Source organism: Opisthocomus hoazin, chromosome 2 (assembly GCF_030867145.1).
Source record: "Opisthocomus hoazin isolate bOpiHoa1 chromosome 2, bOpiHoa1.hap1, whole genome shotgun sequence".
NCBI lineage: Eukaryota > Metazoa > Chordata > Aves > Opisthocomiformes > Opisthocomidae > Opisthocomus > Opisthocomus hoazin.
The window spans coordinates 66,780,571-66,796,982 of record NC_134415.1 but is presented as its reverse complement, the minus strand read 5'-3'; the positions used below and the strand labels follow the sequence as shown (position 1 = coordinate 66,796,982).

Genomic DNA, 16,412 nt, shown 5'->3' with positions numbered 1-16,412 from the left:
GTCAAAGCTAAGGTTTTAAAACTAGCCTAGCTTACATTCTAGTTCTGCACGTTTAAGTTGCTAGGCATGAAACTTCCTTTGACCCAAAAATTCAAGTCTGTTTTCACCCCTGGGAGTTTTACAAATACTTCTTGTTTTGCCTGTTACAAATGCTGTGGAAACAGGGACATAGCTTGATTTGAGTATAAACATTAGAACTGATGGTCTCCTCTCTGAAGTACACCCAGAGTCTCCCTAAGCAAAGCTGCATTTAAGCATTATACAGTAGCTGGATACAGATATAAACACGCTAAGAAAAGATCTGAAATAGAACAAACATAACCTTATGCTAATTGAGAGCTGCAAAATATGGCAAATATATTACTACCTACCCAAGTAAACTAATCATCTCGCATCAGTGAGATAACCTTCTGGTGTTAAACAGAACTGTACTTGCTCCATCTGTAAGAATTAACAGATGGAACAACTCTTTGGGCTTTGCGTAACAGTAATTAAACAAACCCTCACAATGGCCACATGATTTCATGCACAAGCCAGGGCAGTCTACAAAAAGAACCTTTTCTGCCGGGTTGGAAAATTCCAGGTGGGGTAGCGCAGAGAGCTCTGCGAGAGCCGTCAGCCTGCTGCCTCGGATATCGTCCTGCCTCGTCCTCCAGGACAGCCCCTTCTCCAGAAACAGAGCAGCTGCAACAGGCAGCTGCATCGTCCGCAAGAGAAAGGTCTTGGACTACTTTGTAAGATGAGAGATGGTTATCTGCACACATTGCTCTATGCTAGAAGTCAGTCTGAATAAAGAAAATATGGCAGAGTTCCAAGCATTTGGTATGTGGGAGAAATCGGTGTCCCCTCAGAGAGCCCCCGGTACAAGCAGGTAACCTCTCTCCTGCCGCCCGCTTCACAGCCGCAAGCACCAGCAGCCATCCCAGGGGCCAGGACCCGAGGCTGGAGGCAAGCATGTGAAATACAAGAATTACCCCTTACTACAGGCAGGAAAAGAAATCTCCCCACAAGTTAACACCCACGTGTACATACATGTGTGAAGCTCTACTCACCTAAAAGGGCAAGAAACAGCAGAATAAGCAAGGCACCTGAACGGCACCTTAACCGGAGAAGGAAAGAGTCCACTAGAGGTGGGAAACACAGAGAGGGACAGTATTTTGCATCTTCACATGGGCTCTCCCTCCTGCCCAAAGGTAAACATCATCATTAGCACCAGCGGACCTCCCTTACCTCTCTGAGGTGCTGGCCAGAGGGATGACTGAATGGGGCACCCCAGGAGTTCACCTCTGAGAAACCCTCAGAGCCATGCTGGCCGTGGAGCAGCCACCTCCACACCCCTCATCTGGGGGTCCTGCAGAGCTCAGTCCCCTCCCCACCTTCTACTGCACCTCTATAAAATACCTTGGATATCTTGGGCCAGAAACACACAGATGACACAAAGGCCTTTATCTCCTCTATATGAAATATACACAGAAATCTCCCATCATATCTAACACCAAGCCAAAATCAATACCTGAAAGAAAATTCAGCTCACTAAAACCGAACCTAGAGCAGATCCAGGTCAGGGAAGGAATCCATCCAAATCTACTAATTGTGTAATATCCCATCTGCTGTTGCTGAAAATGCCTGCCACCCAAACTAATGAAGCGTTCCACAGCTTTTGGGTTCTTTTGCTCTTCCAAACAGGATTAGTGTAAAAAAAAAAAAAGAACTGACAGAAGGAAACACGCACTGATACAGCTGGTCATTCCCTTCTCAGCAAAATGAGTGACGGTGCAATGCAGGTGTTCTGCTGCCACCACATGGTCATGAATAGACCTAGGCAGAGTTTTAAAATAAAACAAAATGTTTGTGCTTCTTCAGAATACATCAATTCACAAAGCCTATCCTTTTTATGTATTTCCTCAACTCATATCCAGCTGGGCGTACTTGTACCAAATCCATAAGAAGACCAAGGTCCCAACCTGCCTGGCAGGTCTGCTCTGCACCCAGGTTGGATCCAGAGATTTCGAGGTTCATCACACACTCGGGCCGCAGCTCTGGGATACGAGGTATTTTCAAAAAGCCTTCTGAAAGAGCAGTTCAGCTTTTCAGCCAACTCAGGACACACATATCAAACGCTCCCGGTGAGTGACTCACTCTGGAGTGAAATCTGGAAGGGGGAAGGAGGGATCCATCCTCCACTCTAAGACTTCTAGAGCAGTCCCTGGCACGACTCACACAAGGCGAGGACCACCACCACCACTATCTATTCCAGTGACTCCTCTCACCAAAAGCACTTAAAGCAAGATTGCCTTTCTGCAGCCACAATTTAAAACACCCTGCTGGCATTTTTATTTGTACTAAGAAAAGTGCAAATCCCAGCATTAGCTTGGCCAAACTCCGGAAAGAAAAAATAAATCCTTTCTGGAAAACATACTCTTGAAAAGTACACTATGCAAAAAAAACTATCTTAATTAGAAATATCAAAATAAAGATATGGATTAGTATTCAAGGCCTACAGACTCCTCTAGACTATCTACATCAGCTTTACAAGCAATTACAGCCCTGCCCATCATACCTCCACAACCCTAAAAATGGTATAAACTGCACAAAAAATAAACTTGCATTTTCTATTAACCCCAAATCTCTCTCTGTGTTTTCTTTTCGATGTGCAAAGGAGCAGCAGAGCACCTTGCTACTCTGTTCTTTCACATCTCACCAGTAATAATTTTTCATTGTTTTTTTTGTATTTTAGAGGTGCCCTTTTTTTCCCCAGCAGTTCTGAAAAAAATATCCCAATGACTTATTAGCTCTTCTCAGAATACAGGCATTTATGAAACTCTGTGCAGCTTTGTTTGATGTGAAATTCATCCCAAAACTTGAAAAACAAATCATGACGGGCTGCTGTAAAAATTCAATCGCAGCGTAGCCATCTCGGGGCAGAGGGAAATGTGCATCCAATCTTTTGTGGAGTGCAAACAAGTTTGTGAGATACCTCATTAAAAAAAAAGCATTTAGATGAGTGAGGAAAAACTGCCAGTCATTTTACATTTTGGTGACAAACATTTCCAACAGCTAGTTCTCTTAGTAGTCACTTCCAATCTTTATTAACGAAGAATGACACTGCCTTTGATGTAGCCAAATCTTTGTGCATGGATGTGAACGACACCATCACTGAGGCCTAGAAGTAACAACTGACTGTCATTTCAAAATCATGAGAGAACAAGGCTTAGGATGATTCAGCTCCATACCACAAAGCAGGTTATAATTAAAACATTTATTTTCTCTTTGTCATGAGAATTTCACGATCCCAAGGTTTAATACCACCTAGTAGATTAAAGGTACTGCCTCAGGCTTTTCATGTGCTGTAGCATTCGTCCTTATCTGATATCAGTCAAGTGCAATATGGGTGGGTATGTGGACCATATCGTTTATAGGGAAACAGACTGATTCCCATTACAAAATCAGCCTCACAATGTGCTTGCCACTTTGTCCCTCAAGGTAATTCACCAACCACAGGTACAGATATATATCATCCTTTCTGTAATCTGCCTTAGAGGGAGAGATTTTTGAGACAGGAATACTCAAAAAAGCTTTAGGATCTGTAAAATAAGCAAGTCATCTGGCTTGGGATGGGTTGATTGTGGAGTCCACACTGAGCTTCTCATCCAACATGAAAGGCTGCATTCAACGTTAGCATTTGGGATGACCATTTTCAGCTGTCACTGATATTACTCGACAAAAGTTAAAGAAAAAGATGTCCACACTAGCAGCCTGTGTTCTAGAAAGCCATTTTTGGTAATGCAAATTACTGTCATTTATTTTACTCTAAAATACTTCCATTGACATATGTCAGTGCTTTATTGTGATGGTTTTGACCTCTGTGAAGAACTCGTAGGAATCCTTTGCTCCCTCCCTTCCTATGCCTGAGGCTTTCATCCCACCAAATGGCAAGTTCAGATCTCTAACAAGCCAGCAGTTGGTCCACACCAACCCAGACTGTAGTCTTTGTGCCACCCGGTGAACACGTCCCACGTTGCTGGACCACACAGTGGCTGCCAAGCCATATTTCACTCTGTTGGCTCTTTCGATCACTTCCTCTTCTGTATCAAATTCTACCACACATGTCACAGGACCAAAGATCTCTTCTTGCATGCAACAAGATTCATCCTTGACTTCGGCAATAACTGTGGGCAACATGAAATAGCCTTTCTGGTTGCCAGTTGGGAGAGCCAAGGGATCCACTCCTTCTCCACAGTGGACTCTGGCTCCTTCAGCCTGGGCCTTCTTCACATAGCTCCTGACCTGGGGAAGCATCAGGAAAACATCACTGCTGAAGGACATCAAAAGCTGAGGGTCCACCTCTCCAGTCTGGACACTTCAACAGGAGCCCCTGAATACCTCCAATTGAATCACGTTGCCTTTACTTCCCTCCTAACAACAAAAGACCATGCCCTAGTTTTCATTGTTTTTTTTCTGTATCACAGAATGTTCGGGGTTGGAAGGGACCTCTGTGGGTCATCTAGTCCAACCTCCCTGCTGAAGCAGGGTCACCCAGAGCAGGCTGCACAGGACCGCGTCCAGGCAGGTCTTGAATATCTCCAGAGAAGGAGACTCCACAACCTCCCTGGGCAGCCTGTTCCAGGGCTCCGTCACCCTCAGAGTGAAGAAGTTCTTCCTCATGTTCATGTGGAACTTCCTCTGCTTCAGTTTGTGCCCGTTGATAAGTAAGGCTGGGTGTTTCTTGCTGTAGAACAATTGTTGTCTCTCTCCAGACACTTGCTAGCCTAGCAGGCAACACCGCTGGCCCTTCTCGCTAAGTATTCTCAGAAAGGCAGGGCCCCTGGTGAAAACACAAGTGGTCCCAGAGCCTCCCTCCCTCCCTCCCTCCCTCCTTCCAGGAGCTTGGGCAGTTTGCCACGTATTCCACATCACAGTTCACTCATTTACTCCAAGGGATCAGTAGTATTTTTCCTACCTCACAGGCAGGCTTGTTAAATGTTTACATACCACTGGGATGATGAAGCCGTGAATGCTGCAGAAAATCTCCTCGATAAATAACTAAAGCTGTTTCCATGGCTGCTGCTATCATATTCTATCTTGAACACACAGGACATGCTATTGATCTGCTTCTGCTGTTCTGAAATCTTTGCCTGGTTTCTCTCCCTACAGAAACACCACAGAGATACCACAGGGCTTCTTTCTCTTTTCCTTTTTTTTAACCACCTTGGTAGGTTAGACTCGAAAGTCCTCTGTGATGCCACAAGCTGAGGACCTCGGGAAGTGGGTGTTTCTACCACCCTACTTCAGAACAGGCCTGGAGAACTTGCTGAGGTGTCAGGAAGCATGACAAAGGTCTGGCTTTCTCTCTCACTCTGCGGTTTTCAGTCTGCTTCTCGCTTATGCTGATTGTGTCAGATAACTTTGGGATATGAGCATCTGCTCTCCTGAACTCGCTCTGATACCAAAAAAACTCATTTCATATAAGCCACTAAAGCAGACTATGTCTAACTGTGCACCATCTCAGTCGCCCTCCACACGTAGGCAATTCCAAATTAGTGCAAGCAGTCCTACGGCACTGTCTTGTATTCCCCAGAATTTGCCAGTGATATAAACACATAAGACTTTTACTTTGTTAACTACCTTCTTAGGCAAATAAGTGATCTTAGTAAATGCAATACTAAAATCCATAAAAATGGTGCTGAGCTCTAAGATTGGTTAGTATAAATTCAGGATTAAGAATTAACCCTTTTGAATTATTTCACTCAAACAGGAATAAATATTTTTTATCATTTAAAATTATTTTCCCTATGGAGTTGATTTTTCCAGAATAATCACGTGATCCCACACCACAGGCAATAGAATTCTTATCAAAAAGGTACCTTATAATGGCTTTGAATCATCATCCCTCAGAGCTAATCTTGGAGAGGACATGGTCCTTTCCATATACCTTTGAAACCACCTTTTGTAGCCCTCTAAAAGATGAGAGGAAATCACGTAAACTCCACATAAATCACCTTTTCTAGATGTTCTTTACTTATCAGTGCTCCCACGTCAACCGTAGGATCTGAGGGGTTCCCAGCCTTCCACTTTTTAGCCTCTGCCACAAACCTCTTCAAAAACTCACTGTATATGCCCCTCTGAACAAAGATCCTGGAGGTGCAGAGACAGATCTCACCCTACCAAAAAGAAAGAAACAAACAAGAAAAACAACAATATTAGTTAATATTACATTGTACTATTGATGAGTACTAGGAGACACGTCCCAGAATGTGACTGGTGTCCCTGCATCCTCTGGAGTGCAAACTACATTCACCAATACTGAAAAGTGGGATTTTTCCCAGATTAAAAAAAAAAGTAAAAGACAAAACAACAATATCAGGATTGTGCAGTCACTCACACAAGTAAATTTGATTTTTCATTGATTGCATGCCTTCTTCTCCAACATTTTTCATAGGAAACATGATTTTCAGTTCTGAATGGTCTCTGTCTTCACTTCCTGATAATCCTTTTCTGCTACCAAGCTGGTTTTCTGAACATATGCCCTGACACTGTTTCCTGGCTTTGCTGATATCTCTCGAGCGTGGTGATAAGGGAAGAGGAATGTTGGTAAAATTTTGGGGGAAGCCTCCTAATTTAATTCCATCAAATCAACAAGCTTCCCACTTACTTTTATGGTGGGATTTAAAGAAGCAGCTTCCTGGAGGGATATGCAATATATCTATTTTGAGAGGGATAATGACACCTTGTTACTTTCTGATGGAGAGCATGAAGAAGAGCCCTTTATTACTTTGTTTCCCTCCTCATGGAATAATGAATCCTTTTTCATATTTTTCTACTTAGGGTTTGCTCACAACACCAAATCTTGAAACAGACCTTGACAATTTAGGGTTTGGATCCAAAGCTACGTGCACATGCACACAGGCGCACACGCACGCTCTCAGACACAGGCACACCTCCTGCTGCAAACAGGGCTTGTGTGCCGCCGAGGCGGGAGGCACCTGGTTGGCAAAGCTGGACCTCAGGGTTGTGGGGATGCATTGGCTCAAGTCGGCGTCATCGAAGACAATGGCGGGGTTTTTTCCCCCCAGCTCCAGCGAAAGCCGTTTGCAGTGTGGAGCGCTTTTCTCCACGATGCGCTGGGCCGTCAGCGTGCTTCCCGTGAAGGAGATCAGAGGCACGTCGGGGTGGCAGACGAGGGCTTCTCCTGCCTTGGCGCCCGTTCCGAACACCACATTCACCACCCCATGAGGTACCCCTGATGGGAAGAGAGGCACACGATCATCGTACCCTTTCACTTGCTCGGTGGGTTTCTCCTTGCTGTGTTTCGACCCTGAAGTTAGAAAATTACCAGTAGCTCTAGGGTGACAAAGACTGACCCTTAACTTATGCAGTAGCCGAAACGCATGATGTTAAACAGCTCTGGGGGTCATGGGTTAAATGATAAAGCCAATTCCATTGACTAGCCAAGCTTGCCTGATATCCAGCATCAGAGATCCAGTTTTCAGTCATTCAGGGAAGAAGCAGTTGTCCTCCCAGTTTTTCTTAATAGTGAACAAATACAGCCATGACACAGCCACCAAGAGCCGATTCTCACTCTCTTATGCTCTCACAGTTTCTCTGCTGGCACCACAGACTTAGGACACCTTTAAGTGGAGTGCAGGAGGGGGAAAGGAGGCACACAAATAATTTTCATGAGAAGTTGTGGGAAAAAATGGGCAATAGCTGGGGTGGGGAGCTGGGACAGTATGAGGACAGGGAGACCTTTTTGTTCTCCAGTGCAACATTCAGCTAACAGTCTTTCCCAAAGTCTTTGAGCACTTTCTGACTTCTGCAACAAAACAACAGTGCAGAGACAAGCGTTTCTACCCCATTCCCCCTCCCTAGCACGCTACGGGACTTACCTGCTTTCTCCAAGAGCTTGCACATCATCCAAGCTGTGACAGATGTCATCTCACTTGGTTTGGCAACCACAGTGTTTCCACATGCGATGGCAGGAGCTATTTTCCAGGTCAACAAATATAGTGGCAAATTCCAAGGACTGATTAAACCAGCTACAACGCAAAACCACAAAAGACAGGTGTTCAGTCTACTGGGATACAAAACTTGTTTCTCTGACCTCAAGCAGTTATACGCCATTTCAGATTTATGAAGGGAATTGGGCTACAGCTTTTATTTCCAGGCAATTGTACAACAAATTTGCAGCTAGAAACATTTCTCACAGGCAGAGAACTTTAAAAGAATTGTGCAAATGATCCTAAAAGTGATCAGCCAAACTCTCTGAATAAATATTGCTGCTTCTTCAGGGCAGAATCTTCTATTCACAGGAAGCTTTTCGGTGTTTTCTGGGAACTTTAATACAAGGTTAGCCATAACTATCATCTACATCAACTGGCCTCTGGTAACACTCTATGTTAGCAAACAGCACGTTAATGTAATGTGTTAGCTCTGATCACTCTTGCTTTCTGTTGCTCTTTAAAGCTTCAATTTTAATATTAAAAAGAGCATGCATAATGTATAGAGCATATTTTCCCCATAAATTTTAGCCTAACTTATGAGCACCGAAGCTTATCAGTGTACAAACTGCTGTTTCCACAAATTTCTGAATGACCAGAATTTTTTCAGAATTTTTGGGAATACTTTCACCTTACATATTTAAGGGAAATAGTGAAAAAACACCTGTAATTGTTAGGTGTGACTGCTCACACAAGCCACAGGACTTCTCGCTGTCTGATGGAGCAGAAGCAGCAAACGCCTCTCCTTTATGAGAGTAATTTTACCAGAAGTACTCACGCTCCCCACTGCTCACAAAAACATCTAAATGGTTCCTCTAGGTTAGCCAATTTTATTTTTTAAATAATCCAAGCGTGAATGTGGAACATTCATCTATATTTAGATAAAACCCCCAATAGTGGAATCATTACAACTCCATCGTCCGTCAGCTCAGCACAGCCGCATAATTTCCGAGGCACCAGCAGCATCTAGTGGCTGGGCTCAGCAGTTCCCCAGAGAAATGAGGTTTAGTCCACCCGTGTGCACTCCGGCCATGGGCTGAAGTGTCCCGTTGCAGACTGCTACTGCTTCCCCATGGGCGAGGAGGACCTGGCTCCCCCACGGGAGCAGCTGCTGGGTGCTGCTGGTGGCCCCGCTGACCCCCAACAGTGACACCGACCCACCCGCGCAGGCACACACGGACAACGTGCAGAAGCTTTGAGGGTGAGAGCTACCAGGTTAAACCAGATGCTTTTCAGGGCATATAAGCATTCTTTTTACCATGAAGTAGCATAACGTATTTTACAGAAAGTTGCTCATGCTTTAGCAGACTGGTTGTGCTTAGCACATGATCCAGAGAGAATAAATGCTTTTGAAAAATCCTCTTTCTTTGTCGAGCCGCTGCTGAGGCAGACACTCTGCCAAGCTTTTCAGCGTTTCAGGAGCACCATACCAACTCCCACAGGTGCCCTCGAGGTGTAATGCACGCAGCCTATGGTTGCCATCTCGGTGCACTCTGTCGTGTGATGAAGGATGGAAGAGGCAAAGAATCGGAAGTTGTACACGGCCCGAGGGATGTCCACTGTTCTAGCAAACGTAATAGTTTTTCCTGAAAGAAAACCAAGCACGCTGCTGTGTTATTACAGGTGGAAAATGGCTCATCTAAACACCAATGTGAACAGTGCTTCAAACTGTTCAGAACATTGTGGTTTGCATGGTTTTAGGGAAATGTCTTTTGTCCTGTGCCCAAGTAATCCCCAGCACAGTGCAATCATAGCCAATAACACCAGCTCCCCTGTAGTATTGCATTACAAACACCTAACAACTGCAGTCAAAGTCAGCAATTCTGAAAAGCAAGGATGCCCCAGGAATCCAAAATCAGTGACTTCTACAAAGTTCATGTACATCAACTCCAACCTGCACCAGCAGCTCATACCACACTAAAAATTTGGACCGTATCCCCCATTTCAATATTCAGGAAGACACTCTACATTTGAGATGAACAGCTCCAGTTTTTACCCTGATCCTTTGACTCTGCTTGTGCAAATGCTTCCAGGTCATGTTCAATCAGGTCTGCCAATTTGTTCAGGATCTGAGATCTTTCCAATGGACTTTTTGAGGACCAAATTGGGAAGGCATTTTTGGCAGCTTTGACAGCAGCTTCCACCTGAAAAAAGCAAAAGAGGAATGGTGACTATTAATAGGAGGCCTTAGAAAGAATATTAAACAATTAGCAGATAAATTCATATTTGAGAGGCTAATATTCCAGATCACACTGTTGGGAAGACTGCATCTCTTCAGAGTTATGACTATTGATAGCTTCTCCATTTTCATCTTCTCAAGACACTACCCCATAACTCAAGACAGTTTATTTTCTTGATGTTCTATTTTGCTATAACTCTTTTCTCTACATTCCAGCAACTCGTGGGCAACCCTCCAGGCCTGGGGAAAATGCCAGACTGGTCAACTGGCACCAGCAAGTGCCACTGGCTGAACCCACACGGAATCTTGCTTCTCAGGGGGGAAAGTGCAAGAACCTCCCAGAGCAAATGCAGCCTCTGTCTAAATGTCCAGTCCTTGAAACACAGGACTTCAGCCACACCAGGCAATGATGAAAGTAAGGAGTTGGGGAAGGAACAGACCATATTGTCCTGCTAGCCTTTGATTTCCTCTTCCCTTTCCCCCAGCTGATTCAAGCAAGGACTAAGAATATATTTACAGAATAGACACTCCGAAAAAAATTTTAATCTTACCTGATCACAGCTAGAAACTCATCAATGCCGTCACACACACAAAAAAATTAGCTCCTTTCTAAAACTCTTGGGGTTTAGTCAGTTCTCTCATCAGATACCTAACGAAGTCTACAGATGTGAAAGATCTTTATATGCATTTCATATAGATGCATACCAGCCTCACCAGTATTTTGCCTGAGATGTATACAACTACTGCACGGTCCTTCAGCCTGACCTTTCTGAACAGTGGCAGATTACCAGCACTTTTCCAAAGTAGACTAGACTTTGAAGGATTAAAATTCACCAAAAATCGCTCTCTTCCATCAGTCATTTCCTCTGGGCTCTTAAACAAAAGTTACCTGCATCTATTAATTTATAACCAGTTCCTTCTCGATGTTGTTTACCAGCCTAAAGATCTTTACCAACATCCTTCCATATTTTAATTTACTGCCCTATTTCTCAGTTTTTGCTTCCTATGTACCACTCCTTAATTGCTTCCAATGTCTAATATATGCATCAAGGTGGGCTTTTAGCCAAAGCTGTCTTAGTTTGTTTCCCATAATTTTTGCTCATAAATTTCTTCAGCTTTTGGAAATCTGCCCAGGTCAATAACCAAGAGGATGCTGATGTAAGATTAATCAGATAATTCCAACCTCTCCTAATATTGCCACATTGCTCATTCCCATGTAGTCGCAGCAGACTCCTTTCCATCAACTCCACAAAACTGAGTTCCAAACTTGTTCCTTCAGATCATGATGGTTGTTATAAAAACCACCACAAAGTAATTTATAGGTACTCCAATGATGTTCTACTAATGAGGGCACCAGAGCTCAAAGTAGGTGGAAATCCTTCTCTTTTTTTCTTGCCCCCATGCACCTCAAAATTTACAGTCTCCCTTAAAATAAGGACGAGGGCCAGAACAATACTGGTACGGAGGCCAGGGTGGGAATGAACCAACCGCCACAAGGTTGCACGGCTTGCTGGCCAAGCCCAGACCCTTCTGACTGTAGTTCAACAGCCCACTGCTGGGGTACCACCGGCGGGCTGCCAGCCACCCAACAGCTGGAGCAGGGCCAAACAGGCCTGGGGAAGGGGAACCGCAGCTTCTGCAGCGAGCCAGGTGCAGACAGCACACCACCCTGAAAAGGTTCACCGTACCACCCTCGCTAATTAACTTGTTCTTCCCCCCTCCCGTCATTAGGTGCCATTGTGGTGCTGCTTCTCAGCTGTCCTCTCCTCTGCCTCCTTTTCCACAGGGTGCTGCCTGCCTCCAGAGAAGGCTGGTTAAGGCTACCCACATTTTTAACCCTCCAGCGTGTCAAGAAGGAGGAAGATGTCACATTTTCCCAAGCAGCAAGAGAAAATCAGCACAGGAAGGAAGGAAGCAGCAGTCGATTGATCTAAAAAAAATAGCAAGAGGAAAAAAAGGAGAGAGATTGGTACAGAATAAGTAATAGAGCGTGCAAGGTTAAACAGTTACTTGGTTTGACTAGCAAAAGCAGCAAAGAAAGTCGAGCCACAAAGAAAACAGGCGTAAGAATTCAGCTATGAACTCTTGTGTCTGAAACACTTCCTTCTGCTTTCCTCTTCTGCACGAGACAGACACAGAGAAAGAATACGCAATCCAGACCTGTCGTAAAACGTTGATACCAAAATACCCAAAACTGCCCTCAGGACACGATTCCCAGGGGATGATGCACAGGAGCAAGGTTCTTTTTTTAAGGACAAACTTGCCAGGACTCATTACTCCTCACTAGCCTGTCTTTTGGAGATACAGGGCACCTGGTCATCTTGGTTTGGTGCTGCTATTTGGAATTTAAGACATCTAGCTAGGGGACAAATTAACTCCTGAAAAAAAACATTTGGTGTTTTTGGCAGAAGCTGGCTGAAATGGCCACTGCAGCTGACCTGATGTTAAATTCCAGGGTCAGCAACAGTTTTGCTGTCTGTCTCCGTTCTTCCTTCTAACCTTCCACTGAAACTACCTAAGAAAAAATCCAACTGGACATTGAGCGTTGCTAGAAATCAGCATCCCAAGTTCTTTGTTGAATCTGGGTCTAGCTGCTTTTTTTGGTATCTCTAGATACCCTCCATGTAGTGTGTGATTGCGTTGTCCTCTGCAGCATATTCCATCAGTCACCAGCGTATGCCAGCTCTACAGAGCCCGACCTTCTTGTATAAGCGGTCTAAAGGCAGGAGTAAAGCACTTGCTGACTTTACGGGTGTTTAACCTGGGTTCCCACTGCTACGCACAACCACGAACTCAGAAAGCTGGAAGAGAAAAGCCATTGCTCTTCAGTACATTTGAACTGTATCTCCAGCACAGAGAGCAGCCTACTTTTGTTAGGCTGTTCTGGCATTCTCACATCTCTCTCCTTTTTTTTTTTTGATTTTGCAAATGAATGAACAGGAAGATTTGCACCTGCACATCAAAGAGAAGTCTTGTCGGGCATCATTAGGGTTGGGATGAACTTACACAAATGTATTCCAGCAAACCCAACCTGTTGCACTTCAACCCCTGGTCATCAACATCTAGCAAATATTTACCCAGCTGAAATTACAGTGCAAAGGTTTCTGCTGAGAGAAGCAAAGAGTAAAGATGTCAACAGGACTGAAATGCAAGTGAAGGGAACAGCTAGACACAGCAGCAGTTTGTTTCAAAAAACATTTTGAAATTGCTGTACGCTACTCGTCAATATTTGCCAAGGCCTTTGTGTTATCCAAGCTTTTCCAGACGTTTCTCTCTTCAGTAAATCTGAAACACTCTGTTGGACACACGCTTGTAGGTCCCTTATAAAGTAGCATCAATGAAACGGTAGGTCCCCAGATGAAAGTCACACTGCCCATCCACACCTGAACAGATATAAGGCACCAGGAGACATTCACCCCACTAGAGAGCACAGGACTAGGAAACACTACAGCGATGCAGAGGACAGGCTACGTTATAAAGAAACAGACTCGTTGCAGCCACTTCATCACCTCCACTTCATATCCAACTGCTAATATCAAAACCAGAGGCGTCTCAAAGCTTTTTACCATACTTTAGGGAAGGGCCAGCAAGCCAAAAATCCTTTTAAATGACAACTGCAAATTATCCAGACACTCAGGAAGAACACACTTAGTTGTATACAGAGCCTTTAAGTTTATTCACCAAAGTGATCAATAAACTCTTTTCTCTCTTTCAGATTCTTTACACTTACTGCCAGTCTGAGTGTTATTGTTAACTTGTGTACAAGCCATCTCCCACTTCAGCTGAAGGATCTCCACTGCAGTAACTAAAGCTTCAGAAGATTCACACCAGCCTAGGATCCAGCCTGTAACTTTCTACCAGCAAAATGTAAAAAAAATAACAGTATTTGCTGCTGCAGCAACAGATTACACAGCACTACAATACAATCAAGAACTTACTCATTTAAGCATTAAAGTCTTCAGTGTTTTTCTGTTCTCCTACCTTCAGGCTCTCGCACTCAAAATATTAGTTACGTGCATTTAACATTTTCAGTTCTTTGTACGTTTGGATACTACTCACCTCTTCTTTGCCACTGTCTGGCACCCTGCAATAGACATCCCCGGTGGATGGATTATAGGAGTCTATGTAGGAGGAACAAGGAACAAACTTGCCAGCTATAAAGTTTTCCAGCACCAAGAGCGCCTTTGAGTGAGCCATCGTTAGCCGCTTGCTTCTTTGGAGATTTTTTTCTACAAGATATCAATTTAGATTAGTAGTTCTGTATGTATTTGCACAGCGAGTCCGAACTCCTCCCCCTCTCTCTGTCTTCCCTGCACTGCTCGCTCACAAGCGCCAACAACAGCAGAAAAGAAGAAAGGGGGGGAAAAAAGTACTATTTCTGTGATGCTTTGTTCTCTTCTAGGAGTTGAAGCAGGGAGCTTCAGGTAAGCTGCTAGAGATGAGCTCCTCTGTCTATAGGAAATAAAATACTGAAGGGGAGAAGAAGAATGGTCTGACTGGGAAATTTCTCCCTATACCAGTTTTTCAAGCTCAAGTTTGAAGAAAGACATTTTGCAACTGCTACACAAAAATAATTCGAGACTGAAACACCTAGCCAGGGACCTGCTCCTTACCATCAGGAGACATACAGAAAACACACTTGGACTAATATGTCTGTAGCTCATGTTTATTGCTTTGTCATCATCAATATTTTTCCTTGTAACCCCAAAAACAATGGTTCTGCCAAAATAAGATTTCAAACATAAGAAACTATCTTTTTTTCCACCAACATCCCCAAACATCGAGCAATACAAGCAGCGGAGTGGCCCTTCAATTCAAAATAGCCGAGAAGCATGATCCTACCTGGTACGCTCCGTGGTACGTTGTCAGAAATGCAGTTTTTAAAAAAGAAGCAATATATTCCAGTGGAAGTCACCTAACTATAGAGCAGCCCGTTACATACGATTAGGTTTTTCTTTAGCTTCCCAAGTACCTGAACTGCCCAGTAACAGCTGTCTAAAAGACATTTTTCTCCAATAGAGAATGTTTAGATTATCAAATTGCTCTAAGACTACATGCCACCTCCTTGCGTTCCAGAGGTACTCAAAACGCCACATCCATATTGGAGTGCAGGATGTTGTCACCAGGAGATGGATGACAACAGATCATTCATGCATCAACGAACTGGTGCCTCTGGGCAGAGTTCAAATCAGTGCTGAAAGGCAGCGCAGTCATGCTGAAACTGGATTAGGTAATACCTCTGGCTCTCCCAAGCTACAAATTGGGAAAGCAGGCAGTAGATTTTCTGTAGTCACAGAATACTGAGCCTCAGAATTTAATGCAACCATGTGTAAGAAGGGTTATCAGAGGTTCATCCCATACCACACTTACTTGTCCACAACCAGCAGGGATTTTACTGAAACTGAGGACACATTCTTCTGCCTGCAGCACTTCAGCTGTCCCCTGACTTAAAAGCAACTTAAACATTTTCAAGGTTTGAAGGCAAGTTCAAGTGGAACAGGTTCAGCGCAGGAGCTTGGCAGTACAGATCTCTGGAATCCAACAAGTGCACTGAAACCTTCACGGCTGGCATGTTGAAACTAGTAAGTATTTAAATGTAATTTCTGGACTATAAAAAGACATAACAAACAGTGATAATTCATAAGCTCCAGTTTTGCCGATAACAGCTTTCAGGCATTTCAGATTCACAAGGTTTTACAAAAGTCATCTCCACATAAAGCATTGCTGATACTTCCACAAACGTGCATGCAGTCAACAGTACAATTTATGTAGGTGGTCAAGTGCAGGTCCCGCTGAACTGGGGCAAAAAAGTTACCTACCAGCAAAAGCATGAGGGAAGAGTCAGGATGGACCGTACGTGATTGAACTAAATAACGATCGTAGGCTTTTTGTGCTCTTCACTACGCAGGGCACAGCTTTACTTCAGTTAACCCCAGCAACTGATGCTCTGCAGCAAGCACTTTAGTTCCTTCCCCACACTACCAACTAGGGCCAAAATAGAGCCGTCTCCACCCCGCTCTCATGTGCAGGTCCTGGAATACCTCACATCCTCTCACACTGCCTGTTGAAAACAAATCTTCCAAGCTGCAGTGAAGTCTGTCTGCCCTGAGCTTGCGCTGGAGGTGGCAGAAGGACCCTCTTTCCAGCTGGGAGTTTTTGCCTACCCCATTACTGAAAAGCGGAAAGGAGTTACAGGCTTGAGTAAGCAAAACAATTTGGCTTTAGCATACATCCTG

The 16,412-nt window shown here is 44.1% G+C and overlaps 1 protein-coding gene across 2 annotated transcripts; it reads right to left on the bottom strand.

Moving 5' to 3' along the window:
• Positions 1-3,240: 3,240 nt before the first annotated feature.
• ALDH8A1 (aldehyde dehydrogenase 8 family member A1) lies at positions 3,241-15,298 on the bottom strand. Of its 2 annotated transcripts, XM_075414001.1 has the most exons (8): positions 15,019-15,298; positions 14,236-14,405; positions 9,994-10,141; positions 9,428-9,583; positions 7,887-8,036; positions 6,939-7,240; positions 6,000-6,161; positions 3,241-4,287 (listed from the first exon to the last, which is right to left on the bottom strand). In XM_075414001.1, exons 2-8 carry the CDS (start codon positions 14,371-14,373, stop codon positions 3,835-3,837), a joined length of 1,509 nt encoding a protein of 502 aa, XP_075270116.1. In that variant the 5' UTR covers positions 14,374-14,405; positions 15,019-15,298; the 3' UTR covers positions 3,241-3,834. The 2 variants fall into 2 exon arrangements, with proteins under 2 accessions (XP_075270116.1, XP_009930235.1); XM_009931933.2 differs by lacking the exon at positions 15,019-15,298 and having other exon boundaries at positions 6,984-7,240; positions 14,236-14,478.
• Between the last annotated feature and the right edge of the window lie 1,114 nt (positions 15,299-16,412).